Source organism: Pseudopipra pipra, chromosome 6 (assembly GCF_036250125.1).
Source record: "Pseudopipra pipra isolate bDixPip1 chromosome 6, bDixPip1.hap1, whole genome shotgun sequence".
NCBI classification, from domain to species: Eukaryota; Metazoa; Chordata; class Aves; order Passeriformes; family Pipridae; genus Pseudopipra; species Pseudopipra pipra.
This window is the reverse complement of record NC_087554.1, coordinates 17,728,108-17,748,885: the sequence shown is the minus strand read 5'-3', so window position 1 is coordinate 17,748,885 and position 20,778 is coordinate 17,728,108. Positions and strand designations below refer to the sequence as shown.

The following is a 20,778-nucleotide window of genomic DNA, read 5'->3' as shown; positions in this document are numbered from 1 at the left end:
CTTCAAGAGCAGCAATTGTGTATTATTATCCTTGCTGTGTTGAATCAGATTGTGTACTATGCATTTTCCTTACATTACATTATTCAGCAACTACATCAGTACCTTTCCTCATGAAAAGATCTCACAGAAGAGATATGTTCATGATCAGCTAAAACTAAATAGCTCAGTACTTAAGAACAAAACCCATAAGTCTACTCTTCTTCCTATCTTTGTTTATCCTTCCTAGCAACAATTCAGAAATAATCTCTTTATGAAAGGCATTTTATGAAAATTTGCAACACTGTTACTTAAGAGGCACAGATAATCTTAAATAAGATTCATTCTGAGGTCTGTTACTCACAGATACTGAGAAACTGTACCTTATTATTTTTGTAATTTTTGTGTATTTATCCGGATGCAGGGACATGTTTGTGGACTTTGTGGAAACTATGATGGCAATGGAAATAATGACTTCACTACTCGCAGTCAGTCTGTGGTAGGAAATGTGCTGGAGTTTGCCAATAGCTGGAAAGTGTCTTCTAGTTGCCCAAATGCCAATCGTACGAAGGATCCATGCACTGCAAACCCATACAGGAAAGCCTGGGCACAGAAGCAATGCAGCATCATTACCAGTGAAGTGTTTGCAAAGTGTCACTCTCAGGTATGACAAAAACTTTAGTCTTAAATTCTCTTGAGACAAAGATTACATCAATTCTTATGTGAGATTAAAAAAAAACCAAACAAATAAAAAAAACCCCAAACACAGACACCTAAAATACGCTTTTTCATGCTTTACAAAGTGAGCTCAGACCAAGTTCTATGGAGATTGCATGGAAAGTATTTTCACGAAAGTATTTTCACTTTGGTTTTCTCAGCTTTAGCCTTGAACAAGTACACTAAAGAAATCCATAGTTTGGATTGGTTGTTCTTGTTTGTTTGTTTGTTTGTTTTTAATAGAAGGACAAATCATAGATAAATTTCAGGATATGCTTATTTTCTAATGGCATCATTTTCTACTAATACAAATATCAGCCACCTGATATGTATGATTGTGTGCTAGCTTGTAGTAATTAACAGTATTCTGCAATTGTACCTTCAACATCACACGGTTCTTAGTATTACAGCTTAGTAGCAATAGCTTTAGTCTACATTTTCCTCCTGATTTTTTCAAAGCATTCTCATGGTTTCTTCCTTTCTTAGCTTCCTCACAAACAGCTGTCAGTTTCAGATATTTTATTCAGCTATTTTAGGACAGTGCAAACGGGACAAGGGCATGAAAACTTAAATGTTTTCTCCATCAGGTTGAACCAAACGAGTATTATCAAGCATGTGTGGATGATGCTTGTGCCTGCGACACTGGAGGAGACTGTGAATGTTTCTGCACAGCAGTAGCTGCCTATGCTCAAGCATGCAATGAGCTGGACATTTGCATTTCATGGAGAACCCCATCCATATGTCGTAAGTTTCGACCTATTACCTTTGGGAGGGGTCCAGAGGGAAAGAAAACAGAAAAAAAAAAAAAAGAAAAAAAAAGTAGGAAAAAACAAAAGACAAAATTGTATTTGTAAGAGGCACTGTTGTATTCTTTAAAAAACAACCAGAAAAACCCCAACAAAGAAATCTGGGTAAATCACAGGAAGACAACCTATCCTACTAAAATGAAACCACAGATAGTAACTTTACTAGTGGTGTGATTAATGTCTGATTAACTTGTCAATCATAATACACAACTAGTGAACTATAGTATTATATTACACTCCCACCTGTCTATAGCAGGCTCCATGTAAATAAATACTAGTGCATACTAGCTAAAATCAGTGATTTAATCAACTGATTTTTCTTGTTTAATGTGTAATTCTGTTCTATGTGTTATAAATTAATTTATGTCAAAAGGTGGTAGAAATACAACAATTTTATCAAATTAGCAATAAGACAATATACTGTTCACCACCTACGTGACTATGCTGATCCCATGGGGTTTTTACCCAGCAAAACTGAGAGACTATAGAGCTGAAAGATCAAAGGTATTTTGCTGACATTTCCCCTTCTTCTAGCTCTGTTCTGTGATTACTACAATCCACAAGGGGAATGTGAGTGGCACTACAAACCATGTGGAGCCCCTTGTATGAAGACCTGCAACAATCCAAGTGGGAACTGCCTTCATGAGATGAGAGGTTTGGAAGGTAAACATAATAATATGTTTCTTGTTCTAGTTATAAAAGCTTAAAATGCAGTACGATAAACAAAATTTAGATTACTCAGTGTATGACATGCTTGTAGTAGAAATTATAAGAAGAGATTTTCTAATTTAGTATCTTACTACCTAATGGATCGTACTTGTTTGGAGTGAAGATGAGGACAAAATGCACTAAAGCTTAATATGCAATCAAAATAGCAGTAAGAGGGTCTGAAATTCCACTTACCACATGGGACAATTTCGAGAAAGCAGATATGAGTTTAGAGTTAATTCTACTTGTGAAAGGGCTAGTTTCAACTTGACTCTTTTTATTGCAGGCTGCTATCCACACTGTCCAAAAAATAAGCCCTATTTTGATGAAGAAACCATGACCTGTGTTTCTAATTGTGGCTGTTATGAAAATGGGAAAAATTATAAACCAGGAATGGAGATGCCTCCAAAGCAGAATTGTGAATCATGGTAAGATTAGTAAAGATTTTTAAAAATTGAGTTTAAAGTTGTGGAACATAATTTATCACACATTAAACTTGTTGTTTACCAACAGGAAGCAGACTAGTCAGAGGTTGATGAATAATGTCTAATTTTCTTCCCTTCCCAGGAACTTAAATGATACCATGGTGAAACATTTCACCATTGAGAGATTAATTTACTACTTAGTCTGTATATTTATTAAAGTGCTTTTAAATTATTATGATCATTATTAAATCAAATAAAAATAAATTAAAATAACAATAGTTAGGGAATAGTTCTAGAATTTGTATTAAGATATCCCTAAACTCATTGTATGAAATTCTCTAGAAGTTAGCAGCCAACTCATATACGTGGTTTTGAGCTTGTTTCTGCTATTTCACTGGTACTTGCATAGTTGCAACTGTCCCATAGTTGCAAGTATTCCCACACATTACTGATGGCAAGTTGAGGCAAGTGCTGCTAAGCCTTCTATGAAATAGTACAAAGTTAGCAGAAGCAGTTAACAATTGTCTTAAGACACCTTTAAAGTAGCTACGCCTGAATACAGTAAGCAGTGCAATGCAAATAGCAAAAAATCTTAACACAAGCCCATTTGAGCAAACCCAACTTTGGCATGTTTTGCAGTTCATAGACATCTTTGTCTACATTGTCTAGGCCATTAACAGCACTAAACCTGAAGCAATAAGTACATATTTATATTTATTTAAGTTTATTCAATGTATAGATGCCCTTAGTTACTGTAAATAAGTACATCAAGATTCAGTTATTAAAACATAATAGACAAATTCCATCTAAAACCAGAATGCATTCTTGCATCTTTTGGAAGTCTGATGGAAATGTGTAGATTACTTCAACATCCATGATACAGTGATCCTTGGTATATATCCTTACGAATGTAAATAATACATTTACTGCACTTTCCCTTCCAAAAAATAAGTAGACCTATCAGAGTGATGAGAACATCTCAGATGACCCTTGTTCACACCTTTGCTCAGCTCCCAAAAGCACTGATAAGGTTGCTGCACGTTTCATGGGCTGACACAGAAGAGTTATCTTTCTTGCCAGAGAACTGTGTGAAGATAACCTAGCCTGAATTTGTACAGCAGAATTGAAGCTCTAACTAAGAGAAGATAGGGGCATTCTACATTTAAACACACAATGAATAGATTGATAGAAAAATAGTTGAAACAAAAAAATTGTCATGAACTGATATATTCACATTGATAATCTCAATTTTTCTCTTTTCCAGTGAATGTACAATTCATGGCAAAGAATGCAGATATGACGAACATGGTATGTTGACAAAGTTGCTTTTATATGATTAGGACGCATTTAAGGTATTCTGTTCTGTGTTTCAGATAGCAAGGAATAACATCCTATTTTGATTTACAGAATGTGTCTGCTTCTATGAGGGACAGAAATATAACTACAAAGATGTGGTCTACAACACTACAGATGGAACAGGAGGGTGTATTGTTGCAATCTGTGGTCCCAATGGAACACTTGAAAGGATTATCTATGAGTGCCCAATCTCAACATCACCCACAACAGCAACAACATTTCATTTCAGCACTACACCACCTGCCAGTACTTCCACAGGTAAATTCTTTATAGGACATAAGAGTGTATTCTGTTTACTAGTGAGTAAAATTTAGCTACAAAATGATGCCCACACACACAGCATGAATAAATTAATACAACCTCACAATAAATGAGAGCAGTAACAAGGAAATAAACATATAAAACAAATCCGCTTCTGAAACACCACATGAAATTACATCCTATTAAATTAATATTTAACATTAAATTAAAAGTATGCTAAACTGATGCCCTACAGGATCACAATGCAAGAAAAATAACACTAGGAAAATTGTTCACCCATTCAAAATAACATAAAAAGATCATATCTACAGGAATTTATTTTAAGTTTCATAGTCTCTTCCTTTTCTCCTTTGCAGTGTCACCAACCACGTCAGTATGTGTTCATGAAGTCTGTGAGTGGTCAGAATGGTATGATGGCAGTCTGCAAACCCCTGGCTATGACGGTGGAGATTTTGAAACCTTCAATGATTTAAGAGCTAAAGGTTATGAAGTTTGTAAAGCTCCACGGGATATTCAATGCAGAGCAGAAAAATTCCCTGATATACCACTGAAAGACCTTGGCCAAAAAGTAGAATGCAGTACAACAGCTGGGCTTATATGTTACAACAAAGACCAAATTTCAACAATGTGCAACAACTATGAGATCAGAGTCCTATGCTGTGTTTTTGTACCATGCTCTTCCTCAACATATCCAGTCTCTACAACTTCTGAAAGTACAACATTGATACATTCAACATCTGAAGAAACAACAACCACAACCATAATGACAAGACCAGTCACCACATTTCCTTCAACACCTTCTCTTTGCTTTAAAGAAGAATGTTACTGGTCCAGATGGTATGATGTCAGTTATCCAGGGTCTGGTTATGATGATGGAGATTTCGACACCATTGAGAACATTAAAAAAAAAGGATACAAAGTCTGTGCTAACAGAAGGGATGTGGAATGCAGAGCAGTGAGGTTTCCTAACACACCATATCCTCTCCTGGAGCAAAACATCCTGTGCAATACAGAAGAAGGCTTGAAATGTTACAATAAAGACCAATTGCCGCCCATTTGCTATAATTATGAATTAAGATTTAAATGCTGTGAAAATATAACAGTACCATGCCAAACAACCACTGAAAGTATTAGTACTGCAAAAACAACAGAACCAACTACACTTTCTTCAACACGATTCAGTACAATACACACAGAAGTATCAACAACGCCACACTTGATAACAAAACACAAGACAACACCACCAGAAACACATCAACCACAAACAGATTACATTATTACCAAAAATACAACAAAACCAACAACACAAACTCAAAAAGAAACAACTCCTGCCACTACCATAACACACTTCACAATGACAACTACAAAAACCACTGGACCCCAGATCACAAGCACTACAAGGGTAACCACCCCCTGTGAACCCGAAGTGTGCACCTGGAGCGAATGGTTCGACGTCGACTTCCCCTCCGCCGGGCCCAACCAGGGAGACTTCGAAACCTACCAGCACATCCGGGCCGCCGGGAAGCGCATCTGCCAGCGTCCAAAGGAGATCGAGTGCCGGGCGGAGGACTACCCCGACGTTCCCATCCAACAGGTGGGGCAGGTCGTGCAGTGCGACGTCCACTATGGACTGGTGTGCAAGAACGAGGACCAGACTGGAAAATTCAAGATGTGCCTCAACTACAGGATACGCGTCCTCTGCTGCACCCCGAACTACAACTGCGTAAGCCCCACCACCAGCCCCACCACCAGCCCCACCACCATCACCAGGCCCACGGCAAGCAGCACGCTCCCAACCTCCACCTCAGTCACCACCTCCACCTCCACCTTCCACTCTTCCACCACGCTGCCCACCTCCTCAGAAACCACGTCCACTTCCACCACCACCACCAGCCCCACGCCAACGCCTCCCACAGCCAGTCCCACCGTGAGCTCCACCACATCCACCACCCCCTGTGAACCCGAAGTGTGCACCTGGAGCGAATGGTTCGACGTCGACTTCCCCTCCGCCGGGCCCAACCAGGGAGACTTCGAAACCTACCAGCACATCCGGGCCGCCGGGAAGCGCATCTGCCAGCGTCCAAAGGAGATCGAGTGCCGGGCGGAGGACTACCCCGACGTTCCCATCCAACAGGTGGGGCAGGTCGTGCAGTGCGACGTCCACTATGGACTGGTGTGCAAGAACGAGGACCAGACTGGAAAATTCAAGATGTGCCTCAACTACAGGATACGCGTCCTCTGCTGCACCCCGAACTACAACTGCGTAAGCCCCACCACCAGCCCCACCACCAGCCCCACCACCATCACCAGGCCCACGGCAAGCAGCACGCTCCCAACCTCCACCTCAGTCACCACCTCCACCTCCACCTTCCACTCTTCCACCACGCTGCCCACCTCCTCAGAAACCACGTCCACTTCCACCACCACCACCAGCCCCACGCCAACGCCTCCCACAGCCAGTCCCACCGTGAGCTCCATCACATCCACCACCCCCTGTGAACCCGAAGTGTGCACCTGGAGCGAATGGTTCGACGTCGACTTCCCCTCCGCCGGGCCCAACCAGGGAGACTTCGAAACCTACCAGCACATCCGGGCCGCCGGGAAGCGCATCTGCCAGCGTCCAAAGGAGATCGAGTGCCGGGCGGAGGACTACCCCGACGTTCCCATCCAACAGGTGGGGCAGGTCGTGCAGTGCGACGTCCACTATGGACTGGTGTGCAAGAACGAGGACCAGACTGGAAAATTCAAGATGTGCCTCAACTACAGGATACGCGTCCTCTGCTGCACCCCGAACTACAACTGCGTAAGCCCCACCACCAGCCCCACCACCAGCCCCACCACCATCACCAGGCCCACGGCAAGCAGCACGCTCCCAACCTCCACCTCAGTCACCACCTCCACCTCCACCTTCCACTCTTCCACCACGCTGCCCACCTCCTCAGAAACCACGTCCACTTCCACCACCACCACCAGCCCCACGCCAACGCCTCCCACAGCCAGTCCCACCGTGAGCTCCACCACATCCACCACCCCCTGTGAACCCGAAGTGTGCACCTGGAGCGAATGGTTCGACGTCGACTTCCCCTCCGCCGGGCCCAACCAGGGAGACTTCGAAACCTACCAGCACATCCGGGCCGCCGGGAAGCGCATCTGCCAGCGTCCAAAGGAGATCGAGTGCCGGGCGGAGGACTACCCCGACGTTCCCATCCAACAGGTGGGGCAGGTCGTGCAGTGCGACGTCCACTATGGACTGGTGTGCAAGAACGAGGACCAGACTGGAAAATTCAAGATGTGCCTCAACTACAGGATACGCGTCCTCTGCTGCACCCCGAACTACAACTGCGTAAGCCCCACCACCAGCCCCACCACCAGCCCCACCACCATCACCAGGCCCACGGCAAGCAGCACGCTCCCAACCTCCACCTCAGTCACCACCTCCACCTCCACCTTCCACTCTTCCACCACGCTGCCCACCTCCTCAGAAACCACGTCCACTTCCACCACCACCACCAGCCCCACGCCAACGCCTCCCACAACCACTCCCACCGTGAGCTCCACCACATCCACCACCCCCTGTGAACCCGAAGTGTGCACCTGGAGCGAATGGTTCGACGTCGACTTCCCCTCCGCCGGGCCCAACCAGGGAGACTTCGAAACCTACCAGCACATCCGGGCCGCCGGGAAGCGCATCTGCCAGCGTCCAAAGGAGATCGAGTGCCGGGCGGAGGACTACCCCGACGTTCCCATCCAACAGGTGGGGCAGGTCGTGCAGTGCGACGTCCACTATGGACTGGTGTGCAAGAACGAGGACCAGACTGGAAAATTCAAGATGTGCCTCAACTACAGGATACGCGTCCTCTGCTGCACCCCGAACTACAACTGCGTAAGCCCCACCACCAGCCCCACCACCAGCCCCACCACCATCACCAGGCCCACGGCAAGCAGCACGCTCCCAACCTCCACCTCAGTCACCACCTCCACCTCCACCTTCCACTCTTCCACCACGCTGCCCACCTCCTCAGAAACCACGTCCACTTCCACCACCACCACCAGCCCCACGCCAACGCCTCCCACAACCACTCCCACCGTGAGCTCCACCACATCCACCACCCCCTGTGAACCCGAAGTGTGCACCTGGAGCGAATGGTTCGACGTCGACTTCCCCTCCGCCGGGCCCAACCAGGGAGACTTCGAAACCTACCAGCACATCCGGGCCGCCGGGAAGCGCATCTGCCAGCGTCCAAAGGAGATCGAGTGCCGGGCGGAGGACTACCCCGACGTTCCCATCCAACAGGTGGGGCAGGTCGTGCAGTGCGACGTCCACTATGGACTGGTGTGCAAGAACGAGGACCAGACTGGAAAATTCAAGATGTGCCTCAACTACAGGATACGCGTCCTCTGCTGCACCCCGAACTACAACTGCGTAAGCCCCACCACCAGCCCCACCACCAGCCCCACCACCATCACCAGGCCCACGGCAAGCAGCACGCTCCCAACCTCCACCTCAGTCACCACCTCCACCTCCACCTTCCACTCTTCCACCACGCTGCCCACCTCCTCAGAAACCACGTCCACTTCCACCACCACCACCAGCCCCACGCCAACGCCTCCCACAGCCAGTCCCACCGTGAGCTCCACCACATCCACCACCCCCTGTGAACCCGAAGTGTGCACCTGGAGCGAATGGTTCGACGTCGACTTCCCCTCCGCCGGGCCCAACCAGGGAGACTTCGAAACCTACCAGCACATCCGGGCCGCCGGGAAGCGCATCTGCCAGCGTCCAAAGGAGATCGAGTGCCGGGCGGAGGACTACCCCGACGTTCCCATCCAACAGGTGGGGCAGGTCGTGCAGTGCGACGTCCACTATGGACTGGTGTGCAAGAACGAGGACCAGACTGGAAAATTCAAGATGTGCCTCAACTACAGGATACGCGTCCTCTGCTGCACCCCGAACTACAACTGCGTAAGCCCCACCACCAGCCCCACCAGCAGCCCCACCACCATCACCAGGCCCACGGCAAGCAGCACGCTCCCAACCTCCACCTCAGTCACCACCTCCACCTCCACCTTCCACTCTTCCACCACGCTGCCCACCTCCTCAGAAACCACGTCCACTTCCACCACCACCACCAGCCCCACGCCAACGCCTCCCACAACCACTCCCACCGTGAGCTCCACCACATCCACCACCCCCTGTGAACCCGAAGTGTGCACCTGGAGCGAATGGTTCGACGTCGACTTCCCCTCCGCCGGGCCCAACCAGGGAGACTTCGAAACCTACCAGCACATCCGGGCCGCCGGGAAGCGCATCTGCCAGCGTCCAAAGGAGATCGAGTGCCGGGCGGAGGACTACCCCGACGTTCCCATCCAACAGGTGGGGCAGGTCGTGCAGTGCGACGTCCACTATGGACTGGTGTGCAAGAACGAGGACCAGACTGGAAAATTCAAGATGTGCCTCAACTACAGGATACGCGTCCTCTGCTGCACCCCGAACTACAACTGCGTAAGCCCCACCACCAGCCCCACCACCAGCCCCACCACCATCACCAGGCCCACGGCAAGCAGCACGCTCCCAACCTCCACCTCAGTCACCACCTCCACCTCCACCTTCCACTCTTCCACCACGCTGCCCACCTCCTCAGAAACCACGTCCACTTCCACCACCACCACCAGCCCCACGCCAACGCCTCCCACAACCACTCCCACCGTGAGCTCCACCACATCCACCACCCCCTGTGAACCCGAAGTGTGCACCTGGAGCGAATGGTTCGACGTCGACTTCCCCTCCGCCGGGCCCAACCAGGGAGACTTCGAAACCTACCAGCACATCCGGGCCGCCGGGAAGCGCATCTGCCAGCGTCCAAAGGAGATCGAGTGCCGGGCGGAGGACTACCCCGACGTTCCCATCCAACAGGTGGGGCAGGTCGTGCAGTGCGACGTCCACTATGGACTGGTGTGCAAGAACGAGGACCAGACTGGAAAATTCAAGATGTGCCTCAACTACAGGATACGCGTCCTCTGCTGCACCCCGAACTACAACTGCGTAAGCCCCACCACCAGCCCCACCACCAGCCCCACCACCATCACCAGGCCCACGGCAAGCAGCACGCTCCCAACCTCCACCTCAGTCACCACCTCCACCTCCACCTTCCACTCTTCCACCACGCTGCCCACCTCCTCAGAAACCACGTCCACTTCCACCACCACCACCAGCCCCACGCCAACGCCTCCCACAACCACTCCCACCGTGAGCTCCACCACATCCACCACCCCCTGTGAACCCGAAGTGTGCACCTGGAGCGAATGGTTCGACGTCGACTTCCCCTCCGCCGGGCCCAACCAGGGAGACTTCGAAACCTACCAGCACATCCGGGCCGCCGGGAAGCGCATCTGCCAGCGTCCAAAGGAGATCGAGTGCCGGGCGGAGGACTACCCCGACGTTCCCATCCAACAGGTGGGGCAGGTCGTGCAGTGCGACGTCCACTATGGACTGGTGTGCAAGAACGAGGACCAGACTGGAAAATTCAAGATGTGCCTCAACTACAGGATACGCGTCCTCTGCTGCACCCCGAACTACAACTGCGTAAGCCCCACCACCAGCCCCACCACCAGCCCCACCACCATCACCAGGCCCACGGCAAGCAGCACGCTCCCAACCTCCACCTCAGTCACCACCTCCACCTCCACCTTCCACTCTTCCACCACGCTGCCCACCTCCTCAGAAACCACGTCCACTTCCACCACCACCACCAGCCCCACGCCAAAGCCTCCCACAACCACTCCCACCGTGAGCTCCACCACATCCACCACCCCCTGTGAACCCGAAGTGTGCACCTGGAGCGAATGGTTCGACGTCGACTTCCCCTCCGCCGGGCCCAACCAGGGAGACTTCGAAACCTACCAGCACATCCGGGCCGCCGGGAAGCGCATCTGCCAGCGTCCAAAGGAGATCGAGTGCCGGGCGGAGGACTACCCCGACGTTCCCATCCAACAGGTGGGGCAGGTCGTGCAGTGCGACGTCCACTATGGACTGGTGTGCAAGAACGAGGACCAGACTGGAAAATTCAAGATGTGCCTCAACTACAGGATACGCGTCCTCTGCTGCACCCCGAACTACAACTGCGTAAGCCCCACCACCAGCCCCACCACCAGCCCCACCACCATCACCAGGCCCACGGCAAGCAGCACGCTCCCAACCTCCACCTCAGTCACTACCTCCACCTCCACCTTCCACTCTTCCACCACGCTGCCCACCTCCTCAGAAACCACGTCCACTTCCACCACCACCACCAGCCCCACGCCAACGCCTCCCACAACCACTCCCACCGTGAGCTCCACCACATCCACCACCCCCTGTGAACCCGAAGTGTGCACCTGGAGCGAATGGTTCGACGTCGACTTCCCCTCCGCCGGGCCCAACCAGGGAGACTTCGAAACCTACCAGCACATCCGGGCCGCCGGGAAGCGCATCTGCCAGCGTCCAAAGGAGATCGAGTGCCGGGCGGAGGACTACCCCGACGTTCCCATCCAACAGGTGGGGCAGGTCGTGCAGTGCGACGTCCACTATGGACTGGTGTGCAAGAACGAGGACCAGACTGGAAAATTCAAGATGTGCCTCAACTACAGGATACGCGTCCTCTGCTGCACCCCGAACTACAACTGCGTAAGCCCCACCACCAGCCCCACCACCAGCCCCACCACCATCACCAGGCCCACGGCAAGCAGCACGCTCCCAACCTCCACCTCAGTCACCACCTCCACCTCCACCTTCCACTCTTCCACCACGCTGCCCACCTCCTCAGAAACCACGTCCACTTCCACCACCACCACCAGCCCCACGCCAACGCCTCCCACAACCACTCCCACCGTGAGCTCCACCACATCCACCACCCCCTGTGAACCCGAAGTGTGCACCTGGAGCGAATGGTTCGACGTCGACTTCCCCTCCGCCGGGCCCAACCAGGGAGACTTCGAAACCTACCAGCACATCCGGGCCGCCGGGAAGCGCATCTGCCAGCGTCCAAAGGAGATCGAGTGCCGGGCGGAGGACTACCCCGACGTTCCCATCCAACAGGTGGGGCAGGTCGTGCAGTGCGACGTCCACTATGGACTGGTGTGCAAGAACGAGGACCAGACTGGAAAATTCAAGATGTGCCTCAACTACAGGATACGCGTCCTCTGCTGCACCCCGAACTACAACTGCGTAAGCCCCACCACCAGCCCCACCACCAGCCCCACCACCATCACCAGGCCCACGGCAAGCAGCACGCTCCCAACCTCCACCTCAGTCACCACCTCCACCTCCACCTTCCACTCTTCCACCACGCTGCCCACCTCCTCAGAAACCACGTCCACTTCCACCACCACCACCAGCCCCACGCCAACGCCTCCCACAACCACTCCCACCGTGAGCTCCACCACATCCACCACCCCCTGTGAACCCGAAGTGTGCACCTGGAGCGAATGGTTCGACGTCGACTTCCCCTCCGCCGGGCCCAACCAGGGAGACTTCGAAACCTACCAGCACATCCGGGCCGCCGGGAAGCGCATCTGCCAGCGTCCAAAGGAGATCGAGTGCCGGGCGGAGGACTACCCCGACGTTCCCATCCAACAGGTGGGGCAGGTCGTGCAGTGCGACGTCCACTATGGACTGGTGTGCAAGAACGAGGACCAGACTGGAAAATTCAAGATGTGCCTCAACTACAGGATACGCGTCCTCTGCTGCACCCCGAACTACAACTGCGTAAGCCCCACCACCAGCCCCACCACCAGCCCCACCACCATCACCAGGCCCACGGCAAGCAGCACGCTCCCAACCTCCACCTCAGTCACCACCTCCACCTCCACCTTCCACTCTTCCACCACGCTGCCCACCTCCTCAGAAACCACGTCCACTTCCACCACCACCACCAGCCCCACGCCAACGCCTCCCACAGCCAGTCCCACCGTGAGCTCCACCACATCCACCACCCCCTGTGAACCCGAAGTGTGCACCTGGAGCGAATGGTTCGACGTCGACTTCCCCTCCGCCGGGCCCAACCAGGGAGACTTCGAAACCTACCAGCACATCCGGGCCGCCGGGAAGCGCATCTGCCAGCGTCCAAAGGAGATCGAGTGCCGGGCGGAGGACTACCCCGATGTTCCCATCCAACAGGTGGGGCAGGTCGTGCAGTGCGACGTCCACTATGGACTGGTGTGCAAGAACGAGGACCAGACTGGAAAATTCAAGATGTGCCTCAACTACAGGATACGCGTCCTCTGCTGCACCCCGAACTACAACTGCGTAAGCCCCACCACCAGCCCCACCACCAGCCCCACCACCATCACCAGGCCCACGGCAAGCAGCACGCTCCCAACCTCCACCTCAGTCACCACCTCCACCTCCACCTTCCACTCTTCCACCACGCTGCCCACCTCCTCAGAAACCACGTCCACTTCCACCACCACCACCAGCCCCACGCCAACGCCTCCCACAGCCAGTCCCACCGTGAGCTCCACCACATCCACCACCCCCTGTGAACCCGAAGTGTGCACCTGGAGCGAATGGTTCGACGTCGACTTCCCCTCCGCCGGGCCCAACCAGGGAGACTTCGAAACCTACCAGCACATCCGGGCCGCCGGGAAGCGCATCTGCCAGCGTCCAAAGGAGATCGAGTGCCGGGCGGAGGACTACCCCGACGTTCCCATCCAACAGGTGGGGCAGGTCGTGCAGTGCGACGTCCACTATGGACTGGTGTGCAAGAACGAGGACCAGACTGGAAAATTCAAGATGTGCCTCAACTACAGGATACGCGTCCTCTGCTGCACCCCGAACTACAACTGCGTAAGCCCCACCACCAGCCCCACCACCAGCCCCACCACCATCACCAGGCCCACGGCAAGCAGCACGCTCCCAACCTCCACCTCAGTCACCACCTCCACCTCCACCTTCCACTCTTCCACCACGCTGCCCACCTCCTCAGAAACCACGTCCACTTCCACCACCACCACCAGCCCCACGCCAACGCCTCCCACAACCACTCCCACCGTGAGCTCCACCACATCCACCACCCCCTGTGAACCCGAAGTGTGCACCTGGAGCGAATGGTTCGACGTCGACTTCCCCTCCGCCGGGCCCAACCAGGGAGACTTCGAAACCTACCAGCACATCCGGGCCGCCGGGAAGCGCATCTGCCAGCGTCCAAAGGAGATCGAGTGCCGGGCGGAGGACTACCCCGACGTTCCCATCCAACAGGTGGGGCAGGTCGTGCAGTGCGACGTCCACTATGGACTGGTGTGCAAGAACGAGGACCAGACTGGAAAATTCAAGATGTGCCTCAACTACAGGATACGCGTCCTCTGCTGCACCCCGAACTACAACTGCGTAAGCCCCACCACCAGCCCCACCACCAGCCCCACCACCATCACCAGGCCCACGGCAAGCAGCACGCTCCCAACCTCCACCTCAGTCACCACCTCCACCTCCACCTTCCACTCTTCCACCACGCTGCCCACCTCCTCAGAAACCACGTCCACTTCCACCACCACCACCAGCCCCACGCCAACGCCTCCCACAACCACTCCCACCGTGAGCTCCACCACATCCACCACCCCCTGTGAACCCGAAGTGTGCACCTGGAGCGAATGGTTCGACGTCGACTTCCCCTCCGCCGGGCCCAACCAGGGAGACTTCGAAACCTACCAGCACATCCGGGCCGCCGGGAAGCGCATCTGCCAGCGTCCAAAGGAGATCGAGTGCCGGGCGGAGGACTACCCCGACGTTCCCATCCAACAGGTGGGGCAGGTCGTGCAGTGCGACGTCCACTATGGACTGGTGTGCAAGAACGAGGACCAGACTGGAAAATTCAAGATGTGCCTCAACTACAGGATACGCGTCCTCTGCTGCACCCCGAACTACAACTGCGTAAGCCCCACCACCAGCCCCACCACCAGCCCCACCACCATCACCAGGCCCACGGCAAGCAGCACGCTCCCAACCTCCACCTCAGTCACCACCTCCACCTCCACCTTCCACTCTTCCACCACGCTGCCCACCTCCTCAGAAACCACGTCCACTTCCACCACCACCACCAGCCCCACGCCAACGCCTCCCACAACCACTCCCACCGTGAGCTCCACCACATCCACCACCCCCTGTGAACCCGAAGTGTGCACCTGGAGCGAATGGTTCGACGTCGACTTCCCCTCCGCCGGGCCCAACCAGGGAGACTTCGAAACCTACCAGCACATCCGGGCCGCCGGGAAGCGCATCTGCCAGCGTCCAAAGGAGATCGAGTGCCGGGCGGAGGACTACCCCGACGTTCCCATCCAACAGGTGGGGCAGGTCGTGCAGTGCGACGTCCACTATGGACTGGTGTGCAAGAACGAGGACCAGACTGGAAAATTCAAGATGTGCCTCAACTACAGGATACGCGTCCTCTGCTGCACCCCGAACTACAACTGCGTAAGCCCCACCACCAGCCCCACCACCAGCCCCACCACCATCACCAGGCCCACGGCAAGCAGCACGCTCCCAACCTCCACCTCAGTCACCACCTCCACCTCCACCTTCCACTCTTCCACCACGCTGCCCACCTCCTCAGAAACCACGTCCACTTCCACCACCACCACCAGCCCCACGCCAACGCCTCCCACAGCCAGTCCCACCGTGAGCTCCACCACATCCACCACCCCCTGTGAACCCGAAGTGTGCACCTGGAGCGAATGGTTCGACGTCGACTTCCCCTCCGCCGGGCCCAACCAGGGAGACTTCGAAACCTACCAGCACATCCGGGCCGCCGGGAAGCGCATCTGCCAGCGTCCAAAGGAGATCGAGTGCCGGGCGGAGGACTACCCCGACGTTCCCATCCAACAGGTGGGGCAGGTCGTGCAGTGCGACGTCCACTATGGACTGGTGTGCAAGAACGAGGACCAGACTGGAAAATTCAAGATGTGCCTCAACTACAGGATACGCGTCCTCTGCTGCACCCCGAACTACAACTGCGTAAGCCCCACCACCAGCCCCACCAGCAGCCCCACCACCATCACCAGGCCCACGGCAAGCAGCACGCTCCCAACCTCCACCTCAGTCACCACCTCCACCTCCACCTTCCACTCTTCCACCACGCTGCCCACCTCCTCAGAAACCACGTCCACTTCCACCACCACCACCAGCCCCACGCCAACGCCTCCCACAACCACTCCCACCGTGAGCTCCACCACATCCACCACCCCCTGTGAACCCGAAGTGTGCACCTGGAGCGAATGGTTCGACGTCGACTTCCCCTCCGCCGGGCCCAACCAGGGAGACTTCGAAACCTACCAGCACATCCGGGCCGCCGGGAAGCGCATCTGCCAGCGTCCAAAGGAGATCGAGTGCCGGGCGGAGGACTACCCCGACGTTCCCATCCAACAGGTGGGGCAGGTCGTGCAGTGCGACGTCCACTATGGACTGGTGTGCAAGAACGAGGACCAGACTGGAAAATTCAAGATGTGCCTCAACTACAGGATACGCGTCCTCTGCTGCACCCCGAACTACAACTGCGTAAGCCCCACCACCAGCCCCACCACCAGCCCCACCACCATCACCAGGCCCACGGCAAGCAGCACGCTCCCAACCTCCACCTCAGTCACCACCTCCACCTCCACCTTCCACTCTTCCACCACGCTGCCCACCTCCTCAGAAACCACGTCCACTTCCACCACCACCACCAGCCCCACGCCAACGCCTCCCACAACCACTCCCACCGTGAGCTCCACCACATCCACCACCCCCTGTGAACCCGAAGTGTGCACCTGGAGCGAATGGTTCGACGTCGACTTCCCCTCCGCCGGGCCCAACCAGGGAGACTTCGAAACCTACCAGCACATCCGGGCCGCCGGGAAGCGCATCTGCCAGCGTCCAAAGGAGATCGAGTGCCGGGCGGAGGACTACCCCGACGTTCCCATCCAACAGGTGGGGCAGGTCGTGCAGTGCGACGTCCACTATGGACTGGTGTGCAAGAACGAGGACCAGACTGGAAAATTCAAGATGTGCCTCAACTACAGGATACGCGTCCTCTGCTGCACCCCGAACTACAACTGCGTAAGCCCCACCACCAGCCCCACCACCATCACCAGGCCCACGGCAAGCAGCACGCTCCCAACCTCCACCTCAGTCACCACCTCCACCTCCACCTTCCACTCTTCCACCACGCTGCCCACCTCCTCAGAAACCACGTCCACTTCCACCACCACCACCAGCCCCACGCCAACGCCTCCCACAACCACTCCCACCGTGAGCTCCACCACATCCACCACCCCCTGTGAACCCGAAGTGTGCACCTGGAGCGAATGGTTCGACGTCGACTTCCCCTCCGCCGGGCCCAACCAGGGAGACTTCGAAACCTACCAGCACATCCGGGCCGCCGGGAAGCGCATCTGCCAGCGTCCAAAGGAGATCGAGTGCCGGGCGGAGGACTACCCCGACGTTCCCATCCAACAGGTGGGGCAGGTCGTGCAGTGCGACGTCCACTATGGACTGGTGTGCAAGAACGAGGACCAGACTGGAAAATTCAAGATGTGCCTCAACTACAGGATACGCGTCCTCTGCTGCACCCCGAACTACAACTGCGTAAGCCCCACCACCAGCCCCACCACCAGCCCCACCACCATCACCAGGCCCACGGCAAGCAGCACGCTCCCAACCTCCACCTCAGTCACCACCTCCACCTCCACCTTCCACTCTTCCACCACGCTGCCCACCTCCTCAGAAACCACGTCCACTTCCACCACCACCACCAGCCCCACGCCAACGCCTCCCACAACCACTCCCACCGTGAGCTCCACCACATCCACCACCCCCTGTGAACCCGAAGTGTGCACCTGGAGCGAATGGTTCGACGTCGACTTCCCCTCCGCCGGGCCCAACCAGGGAGACTTCGAAACCTACCAGCACATCCGGGCCGCCGGGAAGCGCATCTGCCAGCGTCCAAAGGAGATCGAGTGCCGGGCGGAGGACTACCCCGACGTTCCCATCCAACAGGTGGGGCAGGTCGTGCAGTGCGACGTCCACTATGGACTGGTGTGCAAGAACGAGGACCAGACTGGAAAATTCAAGATGTGCCTCAACTACAGGATACGCGTCCTCTGCTGCACCCCGAACTACAACTGCGTAAGCCCCACCACCAGCCCCACCACCAGCCCCACCACCATCACCAGGCCCACGGCAAGCAGCACGCTCCCAACCTCCACCTCAGTCACTACCTCCACCTCCACCTTCCACTCTTCCACCACGCTGCCCACCTCCTCAGAAACCACGTCCACTTCCACCACCACCACCAGCCCCACGCCAACGCCTCCCACAACCACTCCCACCGTGAGCTCCACCACATCCACCACCCCCTGTGAACCCGAAGTGTGCACCTGGAGCGAATGGTTCGACGTCGACTTCCCCTCCGCCGGGCCCAACCAGGGAGACTTCGAAACCTACCAGCACATCCGGGCCGCCGGGAAGCGCATCTGCCAGCGTCCAAAGGAGATCGAGTGCCGGGCGGAGGACTACCCCGACGTTCCCATCCAACAGGTGGGGCAGGTCGTGCAGTGCGACGTCCACTATGGACTGGTGTGCAAGAACGAGGACCAGACTGGAAAATTCAAGATGTGCCTCAACTACAGGATACGCGTCCTCTGCTGCACCCCGAACTACAACTGCGTAAGCCCCACCACCAGCCCCACCACCAGCCCCACCACCATCACCAGGCCCACGGCAAGCAGCACGCTCCCAACCTCCACCTCAGTCACCACCTCCACCTCCACCTTCCACTCTTCCACCACGCTGCCCACCTCCTCAGAAACCACGTCCACTTCCACCACCACCACCAGCCCCACGCCAACGCCTCCCACAACCACTCCCACCGTGAGCTCCACCACATCCACCACCCCCTGTGAACCCGAAGTGTGCACCTGGAGCGAATGGTTCGACGTCGACTTCCCCTCCGCCGGGCCCAACCAGGGAGACTTCGAAACCTACCAGCACATCCGGGCCGCCGGGAAGCGCATCTGCCAGCGTCCAAAGGAGATCGAGTGCCGGGCGGAGGACTACCCCGACGTTCCCATCCAACAGGTGGGGCAGGTCGTGCAGTGCGACGTCCACTATGGACTGGTGTGCAAGAACGAGGACCAGACTGGAAAATTCAAGATGTGCCTCAACTACAGGATACGCGTCCTCTGCTGCACCCCGAACTACAACTGCGTAAGCCCCACCACCAGCCCCACCACCAGCCCCACCACCATCACCAGGCCCACGGCAAGCAGCACGCTCCCAACCTCCACCTCAGTCACCACCTCCACCTCCACCTTCCACTCTTCCACCACGCTGCCCACCTCCTCAGAAACCACGTCCACTTCCACCACCACCACCAGCCCCACGCCAACGCCTCCCACAACCACTCCCACCGTGAGCTCCACCACATCCACCACCCCCTGTGAACCCGAAGTGTGCACCTGGAGCGAATGGTTCGACGTCGACTTCCCCTCCGCCGGGCCCAACCAGGGAGACTTCGAAACCTACCAGCACATCCGGGCCGCCGGGAAGCGCATCTGCCAGCGTCCAAAGGAGATCGAGTGCCGGGCGGAGGACTACCCCGACGTTCCCATCCAACAGGTGGGGCAGGTCGTGCAGTGCGACGTCCACTATGGACTGGTGTGCAAGAACGAGGACCAGACTGGAAAATTCAAGATGTGCCTCAACTACAGGATACGCGTCCTCTGCTGCACCCCGAACTACAACTGCGTAAGCCCCACCACCAGCCCCACCACCAGCCCCACCACCATCACCAGGCCCACGGCAAGCAGCACGCTCCCAACCTCCACCTCAGTCACCACCTCCACCTCCACCTTCCACTCTTCCACCACGCTGCCCACCTCCTCAGAAACCACGTCCACTTCCACCACCACCACCAGCCCCACGCCAACGCCTCCCACAACCACTCCCACCGTGAGCTCCACCACATCCACCACCCCCTGTGAACCCGAAGTGTGCACCTGGAGCGAATGGTTCGACGTCGACTTCCCCTCCGCCGGGCCCAACCAGGGAGACTTCGAAACCTACCAGCACATCCGGGCCGCCGGGAAGCGCATCTGCCAGCGTCCAAAGGAGATCGAGTGCCGGGCGGAGGACTACCCCGACGTTCCCATCCAACAGGTGGGGCAGGTCGTGCAGTGCGACGTCCACTATGGACTGGTGTGCAAGAACGAGGACCAGACTGGAAAATTCAAGATGTGCCTCAACTACAGGATACGCGTCCTCTGCTGCACCCCGAACTACAACTGCGTAAGCCCCACCACCAGCCCCACCATCAGCAGTACCAGAAGTGAACCTTTCTGGACCAGGACTCCATCTCCAATATTAACAACGCCATGTTTCTGCAAGATTGGCGACTCTATTTTTTCACCTGGTTAGTTTTCTGGTTTTCAGGGGAATATAGTTCATATTTTGTAACATTTTTTTTTTTAATTTTGCGGCATCTTAATTTTTTTTTTGTTACTTTTTAAAATTTTTATTTATCATG

At 55.0% G+C, this 20,778-nt stretch overlaps 1 protein-coding gene across 1 annotated transcript in view; it reads left to right on the top strand.

Annotated features, from left to right (window-relative positions):
* Positions 1-20,778, top strand: part of LOC135416560 (mucin-5AC-like) — a 52,062-nt gene that overhangs the window by 18,560 nt on the left and 12,724 nt on the right. The window contains exons 24-30 of the mRNA XM_064659777.1: positions 401-640; positions 1,281-1,437; positions 2,034-2,162; positions 2,494-2,635; positions 3,897-3,940; positions 4,040-4,246; positions 4,606-20,664. Of these exons, the coding sequence (XP_064515847.1) occupies positions 401-640; positions 1,281-1,437; positions 2,034-2,162; positions 2,494-2,635; positions 3,897-3,940; positions 4,040-4,246; positions 4,606-20,664 (16,978 nt within the window). The remainder of the gene's footprint in view (positions 1-400; positions 641-1,280; positions 1,438-2,033; positions 2,163-2,493; positions 2,636-3,896; positions 3,941-4,039; positions 4,247-4,605; positions 20,665-20,778) is intronic.